At 40.1% G+C, this 10,000-nt stretch overlaps 1 protein-coding gene across 2 annotated transcripts in view; it reads right to left on the reverse strand.

The window, feature by feature from the left end:
* ECSIT (evolutionarily conserved signaling intermediate in Toll pathway, mitochondrial) overlaps positions 1–10,000 on the reverse strand; it is a 46,989-nt gene that overhangs the window by 710 nt on the left and 36,279 nt on the right. For both annotated transcript variants that reach the window (XM_070140886.1, XM_027378031.2), the window contains exons 5-9: positions 8,346–8,455; positions 6,587–6,703; positions 6,165–6,269; positions 1,296–1,404; positions 130–249 (exon numbers count right to left, since the gene is read on the reverse strand). In XM_070140886.1, the coding sequence (XP_069996987.1) occupies positions 130–249; positions 1,296–1,404; positions 6,165–6,269; positions 6,587–6,703; positions 8,346–8,455 (561 nt within the window). The remainder of the gene's footprint in view (positions 1–129; positions 250–1,295; positions 1,405–6,164; positions 6,270–6,586; positions 6,704–8,345; positions 8,456–10,000) is intronic.

The following is a 10,000-nucleotide window of genomic DNA, read 5'->3' on the forward strand; positions in this document are numbered from 1 at the left end:
TACTTCTATTTCCTTGGTAAACCAGATATATAGTCCCATTAAATATATAAAAATACCATTAGATCAGTACATATTTCAAAAGATATATGTACTTCAACTAAAACTTTAACTGTCCATGGTATACTTTACCTGTGGCACATATTGCAAGAATAACACCATCCTCTTGTTCATGTACACTTTGGGGAACAGCCACTGCTGTATCTTCTTCTTCAATTTCACCAGTGAACCAGAATTTTATAGACCCAACATCTGTAAATATATGAATATCTTTTAGGGCTGCAAATAATCAATTCTAAAAATAAAGGAAGTAAGATGTCTGCACACATGTGAGAGGGGAAAGTGAAGAGTAAAGGGAGGGGATAGCAGAGAGGGCAAGGGCAACAGGTAGTGAGAGAAGGGGTAGGGGTAAAGGGAAGGGGAAGGGGAAGGGGAAGGGGAAGGGGAAGGGGAAGAGGAAGAGGATGAGGAAATTGAAAGGGAAGGGGAAGGGGAAAAGAAAGAAGGAAAAGGGGAAGGGAAAGGAAATGGTAAAGGGAAAGGCAAAGGCAAAGAGAAAGGGAAAGGGAAGGAAAAGGGGAAAGGAAAGAGGAGGAGAGTGCATGGCAGAGGAGGGAGGGGGAGGGGGAAAGGGTTAGAAAAATGAAAGGGAAAAAGGGAAATGGAAAAGGATAAGTTAAAAAGGAGAATTTGAAGGAGAAGGGGAGGGGAAGTGGAAGGGGAAAGGGAAGAAGAAGAAGAAGAAAAAGCAGAAGCAGGAGGAAAGAAGGAATAAGAGGAAGACGAAGGGGGGAGGAGGAAGAAGAGAAAAATGAAGGATAAGGAGGAATAAGAAGAGGAGGAGTAGGAGGAGAAGAGGGAAAAGGGGAGCAAGAGAAGGAGAAAGAGGAGGAAGTGGAGGCAGCAAAGGAAGTGTGTGGGAGGAACAGAAGAAGAACAAGGTTATAGAAGGGAGTAAGTGTTGGGAAAAGAAAGCACAGGAGAAAAACAAAGGGGAAAAAGAACAGCTACCAATAGGAAGGTACTAAAGGACTATGCCTTTCTCTCTTTACCTGTGTCTCTCTCTTGCAAAGAAACAATGGCACTGACAATATTATTAGCAATGGTCTTACTTTGATCTGATCTTATTCACACTTACTTTCACTTACTCATTTTAATTCAAAATACTTAACTCAGTTTTGGAAATCATGTGCCTAAGAATGCATCCCAAATGTTTATGTGAAAAGAAGGTAACCTAGTGCAGTAACTATACTACCATAAGGAAAGAATGCTTTGTGGTGTAGTGAATGTATACTCACCATCAATATCTTCTTTTTTCTGTGGCTCAGGTGGAGGCCTAGCTTCAGCTCTAAGAATGAAGTACCCAACTAACTTGTCACGTAAAAATATTCGGAAAGGGCCTTCAACCTGCATGTATAAAAAAAATAACTAAATAAATAGACTCCTCTCTTCTACTTTCTCAACTATTGTTAGCAGTATCACATCTAGATATTTGGGGGCACAGGAAGCTAGGTCCTTTGAGGGGCCCTTATATCTTTAGGTATACATATAATCATCCTTTGTAGGGTTCTGTGGGGCTGTGAGAAACTGTCCCCTTTGGTAACTATCATTTTAGCAAAGTTTGTGAAAACTTTTTGCTATAAATAATACCAAAATCTGAAAAGTAGACATAAACCCTCATTTTAGCCTACTTAGCTAAAAATCTTGTATGCTGAAGAGCAGGGTAATTCTACGTTTTCCTAGAAGCAGCTGACCACAAGCACCCTAACACATTGTTCAGTATGGTACTAAGGGCTTCCATAGTCTTTGGATTAACTTGCATTTATGGAAGAATAAGGTTTTATTTCTATTACAGTAATTATTTTTATTCACAATATTACCATTATCACTATCAATATCAATACATCACTAAAAATAATAATAATATAAATAAAACCTTTTCTTTCCAAAAACCTAAGGAATGAAGTAAACAGATGAGTTTTGGTAACCTTTGTAGCTGAATCCTTTTATGACTAAGTGCTTCCTTCTAAACAAATTAATAAAATAAGCCATAGTGGACAATACATGTATATAACCACTCCCAGATCTCTTTTTGGTGATACTTGATGCAATTTATTACAAACTAGAACATTATCGAACAGTAATAGACCTGCAACACAAATACCTCACCATCTTCCCTCTTGTGCAATAGCATAAGGGTTTCCTCTTTACCTAAAACCATCACAGGGGGATGTAATAAAAATCTAGTTCATATGGGATGTATCTGAAGAATTATCCACACAAACATTAATACCCGGAAAAATATCAATCCTTAGACTCCAGATGATGTAGCATTCACATCATAGCTGACTTGATCATGGGTCCTGGTGACGTCTTGCACATCATGACTGATTGACTGTAAGTAACAGGTCATTCACATCATGTTACTTTAATGCAAGCATTACATTTTACGCTGTTCTTTATAAATTATCCTCATGCCTACTTGTCACATGCACTGGGGCATTGCCTGAGGGAGAATGTGATGCATTATATTATGATTGGCTATTGTTTTATATAAAGGTTCATATTTAGTACAAAAATCATTTGCCTGTTATGCCTGGAAGGTGTCACACACTAACATTTGAGACCAAATTTATGGGGGTGCACATGCAAGGGGCCATGTCCCCCGCAAAAAAACTTTTTTTTTTTTTTTTTTTCATGTGTGAAAAAAAATGTGAATGAACATCAAAGAATTCCTACAACATCTACAGTGGCTTTTTTGAAAATTCAATTTAGTTTTCTCAGAAAAAAAAAAAATGGAAAAAAAAATAACCTTTTTTCAATAAAAAATTAATAATAATAATAAAAATTCCATCCATAATTGTCTGCACATTTTTGAGAGGTTTACAAAGATACATTAAAAATTTTAATCGTCTAAGAACTCTGGGATGAGGGAGTCCGCTGAAAAAAAAAATCCAAAAACAAACAAACAAAAAGTTTGATAGTTGAAATTCATTTTTTGTATTTTTTCATTTATGAATCTATACCCTTACCATAGAAACTACTATCATTTCTCTTTCAAACACACTTTGTTGCGTAAAGATATGATCATTATTCTCAGAGTTAGACTCCCATGATAAGGGGCAAATCCAGACCCAAGTACATGTACTTGCATGTGTATATGCATATGTGAACATGTACCCGTTAGATCCATAATGGTTTATTTTATCTATTTATTTTATTTTTATTCCAGTCTACTCTTCTTCCACATCATCTAACCATGTAACAATGAATTGTTTGTTGTTTATTACAGATAACTGTTCCAAAACCATTGATATATCAAAAATATTTTGAAATACATATCATTTATATTCACTTATTGTGGATGCCTCTTCTTGTGATGTAACAATAGTTACATAATGATATGTTTAATTGATTATTCAGTTTTAAATGAAAGTGAAAACATAAACTTATTGCTATCAGAAAAATCTAAAATGTTGGAGATGCTTGCAACTCTGTCCGCTGAGTCACTCTGAGATAGCCATTGATGCCGGTGACAGCCGAGCCCATGCAAATAGCCATTCACTGCAAGTTTATTTTATGAGATACAGACTTGTAACTGCTCATGTATTATCATCAAACCTTAAACATACTTGTATGAGGAATGTGTCAAAATCAAATCATATCTACTTTATCTTATGGGAAAGAAATTTGAAAATTCACTTGATGATTTTATAATTTTTCTTTGTTTTTTCATACCGTAAATCTTTCACTTTGGGAAGAAATTTTATTTTAAGACATTTTTATCTTCTTGTGATCCATTTCAATAGGTAATATCATAATACAATGCATCATATTCACTCCAGTAAAGCAAGAGTGCAGAAGGGTGAAAATCACTGACAAAGCGGTAAGGAGATTCTTTCTACACTCATGTAAAAATATAAAACACAGATCTAAAATCCCCCCCCCCTCCCTAAAGCCAGAGACTGTCCTCTTAAGCGACTTTCTTAGATTGTCTTATCCTTTATTTTCTAAATCATTAATATTCAGAAAAATGTATCAATTTTGAAAATACTGAAATGGTTACAAACCATGTGTCATTTTTTAACCAAAATATGTAGTAATCAAATCACTTATTCAATGTCTATAGTCCCATGCAAGATAATGATTCATAGTACCCACATCATTCATCATCACTGCGGAGCTAACGCCGACGGGGGCGCATAGCCGCATCCACCCTTTGCTTGTACCTGCGAGGATCCCTCATAGCAAGTCGCCAGGCAGGGACTCGGCCCATCTCAAGCTCCTCACGACTGGTTTGATCGATCTGCCCAAGCCACGACTTCCTAGGTCAACCCACAGGCCTCCTCCACCCAGGGGTGTCTTAAACAGAGACAACCTGGTGGGCAGGATCATTCTGAGGGAAGCGAGCCAGGTGGCCATAAAGCCTGAGTTGGCGATCACCGATTGTGCAGGTAATAGGTCCTGTGCCAGTCTCACAGTGCAGCCGTTGGTTGGACACATGGTCCCTCCAACAGTACCCCATGATCTGGCACAAGGAACTATTACAAAAGGCATCAAGTCCAGACTCCAAGGCGCAGGATAGTGTCCAGGTTTCACTACCGTATAGCAAAACTGGCACTATCAGGGCCTTGAAGACAAGAAGTTTGGTCCTTCTGCACAGGTACCGGCATCTCCAAATATTCTTGTCGAGAGAGTTCATGACCCCTGCTGCCAGGCTAATCCGTCAGCTAACTTCATGATCTGACAGCCTAGAGCTATGAACTACACTACCAAGGCATGTAAAGCTCTCTGTGACTTCAATGTCCTCGCCGCAAGCACATACCGACTAAACAGGTTCTCCTAATATGTCCCCAGAGTCCTGGATCTTGGTCTTGGTTCAGTAGACCTCTAGACCCAAGGGCTTCGCTTCATTATTAAATGCATCAAGAGCCACCACTAAGGATTCCAAAGACTCAGATAGAATGGCAACATCATCAGCAAAGTCAAGGTCAGTAACCTTGATATTGCCCAGAGTTGCTCCACAATGACTTTGAACAGTAGCTCTGCCCATTACCCAGTCCATGCAAGTGTTGAAAAGCATTGGTGCAAGGACACAGCCTTGCCTCACTCCTAAACTAATAGGAAAGAAGCTTGACAGGCTCCCACCACACTTTACAGCACTTACAGTACCAGTATACAGACTTGCTATTAGTCCAATAATCCTTGTTGGAATTCCTCTCAGTCTCAAGATCTCCCAGAGTGATTCCCGATGAACCATATCGAATGCCTTCTTGAGGTCAATGTAGGCTGCAAGCAAACCCACGCCCGAACTCACGACGACGCTCTATAATGACTCGAAGCGCTAGGATACGGTCTATTGTGGACTTAACCAGGAGTGAATCCAGACTGCTCCAGTCTCTGATGCCTCAGTAGGTGATCTCTGATACATCTCAGAAGGATGTGGGCAAGAACCTAGCCCAGTATATTGAGCAGTGTGATGCCTCAGTGGTTGCTGCAGTCCCATCGGTCCCCCTTCCCCTTCCAGAGAGGGATGACCATACCCCTCAACAGGTCAGGGGGAACAGTACCAGACCGCCAGATGGTAGCCAGGACGACATGCAACCCTCACACCATAGGTTCACCACCAGCCTTTAACAGTTCAGCTGGGATGCCGCATATACCAGCTGCTTTACCACTCCAGCTTGGAGATCGCCCCCCTAACTTCGGTTAGGGAGGGGGCATCCTCACTGATGGGTGGGTCCGACAACGGAATCTCGGCACTACGTGCATCCAAGTTAACTATTGGTGGGTCAACCTGGTACAACTGCTCAAAATACTCAGTCCAACATTCCCACACCGCAACAGGTTCTGAGATGATCTGACCACTTACTGAGCGAACTGCTGTCACCTGTGAAGAGGGCTTGGAGTTCAGCTTTCTCAGGGCTTGGTATGCAGGACGAAGGTCATTTACTAAGAAATGGTCTACCTCCTCAGCAAGATTCCTAATAAACTGTTCCTTGTCCCTTCTTAACAAAGACCGAGTTCTGTGCACCTACCTGCGCAGCACCCATATGTCCTTAACAAATCATATAAACTTATAACAACTATATCACTTCAACTATGATATAACAACAATTACTTCTATCCAGTGCACAACTGTTTGATAAATCTCTCAGGAGCATTACCTTGATAGGCTCTCCATGTGGAAGCTTCTCTAGCAGCTCTTGTTGTATGACACTCTGGCCACTAACAATCCAAGTGTCATCTACAGCATCTTCTACATCTTTGGTCTGAAATATGAACATCTATTATGTACCTAATCCAACAATGCAGTTTTGTATTGCTTCATAATTTCACTCTCTTTACCAGAATTACCTTTTACTTTACTTAATCTTTTCCCATATTCATAAATTCATATTGCATATTAAGAAAAAAAATAGAAATTAGAAAATGTTTTGTACATGCAGAATATTTAGTTATACAAACATTTTATTTCATCACTAACATCATCCTCATCAAGAATACAGAGTATGGAAAACTGCACATCAGCAAAAGCAGTTTAATGTGTGATAAAGCATGTTTTAGAATACACTTAAATACAACTTACATCATATACAGTGATCTTGGAAGTGGAGTCAACTGTACACATGCGAGCCACTGCCAATTTTGCTAATTCAAATGCATCATTGGAAACTATATCTGGTAGACTCCATGGAGATGCATTCTGAAAAGTTTAAAATTCATAACTGATAATGATATCCAAAGTATCACAATGAGTTCTTGATCCAGCTCAATCCACTCAACTTGACATATTCACAAACAGTGAAATAAATATAAAAGTGGCTGATATCTTTTAGAAATTCTCTTCCATCATACACTCTCCTGTGCACAAAGAAACTGGTAATGTTTAATGTTAAATGTTTATTATAAAAAATAAATGTGCTAAATATCAAAGAAACAGGTAGGCATACACCTGTATCAATAAACAGATATTAACCCAATGTCTCCCAGGATGGCATATACATATCAGCCCTGTCCACTCTAAGTTTAGTTTATTAATTGTATTTGCACACAGATGGCCCTACAAGTCCTTAGTCACCAAGGAGTCAATCACAAGTAATACCAATCTCTCTTGTTTATTGTTTTCCCTGATTTTTGGATATATTCTTTATTATTCTATATTGTCATTAATATTGTTAATAACTTTGCAATAATTATAAAATCAAGCAGTCATGCTTCAATCTCAATGCCATAATATGCTTGTCAACTTGGGTAACCTCTACTACCAAAGGTTGAAGTCAGGTGGAGATGGTTACTCCCTGGAGATGGTAACAATCACCCTGGCCCAACCAGTAGTAGGTGTACCTACTGATCATGATACTGCCAGGTCTTTTCACCTCAGAGAGGGCAGCCACCTAAACTCCCAATTGCTTCTGTTCCCTTGATAGCAGGGTTAATAAATCATCCTGTCATAACTGATGTTCCAACTGATGTTCCAAGCTCTTACCAGGACAGCCCACCTAAGGTCAAAACACAGGCAGTTGCTCTAGGTGGACGCAACTTCTGCCATCCCCAACATCACCCCATAAAAAGGGGGGAGGCATGCTGTGGGACCCAACATCCACCTGTTGGGTTCTCTTGGGCTTTGCCCCACAGGCCTCACATTAGGATGGCAGCTGCCAGGAAGCAGGTGGGACAAGTAGCCCCCACTTCCATCTTGTGCCCCGGTAGTCACCCTCCCAATAGGACCCACAGCCCACCTTACTTGCTGAGTGTGAGGGGCAGAACCACTCCCTCCAGCATTTCCACTGATAAAGTTTGTTGCCAGTGGGTTTATATCTTGGGGGAAGAGAAATGGCATGGCCCACCCTTCTCAAGCCACCCATTAACCCCAAAGGGGTGAGGGGCTGGAGTTGGTACTGAGACAGGGCATGTTCAAATGCAGGCAGGACACAACTCAATACCTCTTGGGTAGCTCCTGCTCTGAAATCCCCTGCAGTTTTAGTCTGGGAGCACAAGGTACCCAGTTTCCATGGATGGCCAAGTGGATGCACTGCATAAGTCTCGATGATGGAGAGTCTGTAAGCTGGCAGGGGAAGCTTATGCAGAACTGCTTCCCTTTATCACACTAGGCTATTGGCAGCTGCAAGCAAGAAGGCATGCAAAGTGCTTAATACTATCTAGGCTACCACATCATTGCTTCACATCACTCTGAACATGAAGCACCCATATAGGCATATACTGGAGGTGCCTAGATTTCTGCTTCTGCAAATGCATAAACAAGGTTGTGCAACTGGCATTACTTGACATTTAAGAAATATAATCATACTCCTTTACTAACATAAAAATCACACCACATATCTCACCTTGAATTTGGGCATCCAGTACATCATTCTGCCATATTTGCGAATGGGATGGCTGTATTTTCCGAAAGCGTTCATAAGAATCATCTCCATCTCAGTATCTGGCATTACTCCTACCATGAAAAGCATACATTTAATATTTCAAATTCAGTACAAGTTGTGTACTGAATTTTTATGTTTGGATCTTTATAGCACCAAGTTTAATAAAAAGAAATTCTCTCAGTCCATTTAGTATACAATTTCTATTAACATTCTTAATCTTAATTAATACTTTGAATCTGGACATCACTTTCTAACAGATTTCTCACAATTTAATTTTGTTCTATCCAATATTGGAATTTTCACATGTAATACTCTACTAAACCATTAAGAAAATGTTTTAGACATCTATACAGAAGCATAGCTAGTCTTTTAGGGAGGGAAGGGTACACTTGTGGTGGAAAATGGGTCAACTTTCCAGAGCTTTTAACCCATTGGATCAGAGTGATGTGACAATCAACGTCATGAAAAAATTTGGCTGATGGTCAGCTGATGGAAATATGCCATCTTCGAAAAAATGGATTGAGGGCCAGGCTCTAGGAAATAAACCATCACAAGTGCACAAACTTCTTGGAAGGTGATTTGACTCAGTAGGCATTTAAGAAGGTAAACAAGTATGGAATGTACCATTCTGCTTACTGGGACTGGCAGTACAGGGTGTATTATAGAAAATTGAATAATACAATATTTTAAAAATACAAAAATAACAAGATGTTTCATATTCTTATTGTCATTGCACAGAGTTATAGACTACCTAGAGAGATGCTATGGGGTCTATGCAAGGAAAACAGTATATAACTATCCTGATACAGCATATCAAATGGCAAATAAAACCTTAAAAAATGGCAAAGGCAAAAATGTTTATGTAGAAATGAGATCGTAACATTTTAAAAGGGGGTCAGGAGACTTGACACTGCACAGGAGTGTTCGTATGACCCAGGCCTATAAGCACCACTTGTAAGAGAGTTACCCTTCAAGTGGCCTTGTGCCAGGATTTTGGGCAACATGCAGGCAGCAAAGCACCTAGATCCCATGGATTAACCCATTTACGCCGGTATATTTTGAAGCCAAAAATAAAAGATTCCAGGCAGCTACAAAATCGGCACGCGGGGCTAGCCTGGACTCTGTCTGCGCGCCAACCGCAGCCCACTGCTGCGTCAGAGCGCAAGCCCCAATACAGTGTCACACTGGCGGGACGCCTGGCAATGTTTATGTGTCACTGAAGAGGATCAGTGACACACCTCTCTTATGACTCATATAACTGAACTGTTTACTGTTTTTCTTTTGCCTTTTTTAAGGGAGAAAGTACAAGAATTAATTCTAGCCACTGTTGATGGATGTTTTATTACAGAGAGAGGATTAGGAGGAGAGGGAGAAAGTAGGGAGATTAGTTTTTTATGAAGAGAGAGACAAAGACAGAGACAGAGACAGAGACAGAGACAGAGACAGAGACAGAGACAGAGACAGAGACAGAGACAGAGACAGAGAGAGAGAGAGAGAAAGAAAGAAAGAAAGAAAGAGAGAGAGAGAGAGAGAGAGAGAGAGAGAGAGAGAGAGAGAGAGAGAGAGAGAGAGAGAGAGACAGAGAGGGAAGGGTTAATAAGGTCAGAGGTCACTTC

Source organism: Penaeus vannamei, chromosome 27 (assembly GCF_042767895.1).
Source record: "Penaeus vannamei isolate JL-2024 chromosome 27, ASM4276789v1, whole genome shotgun sequence".
Taxonomy (NCBI): Eukaryota; Metazoa; Arthropoda; class Malacostraca; order Decapoda; family Penaeidae; genus Penaeus; species Penaeus vannamei.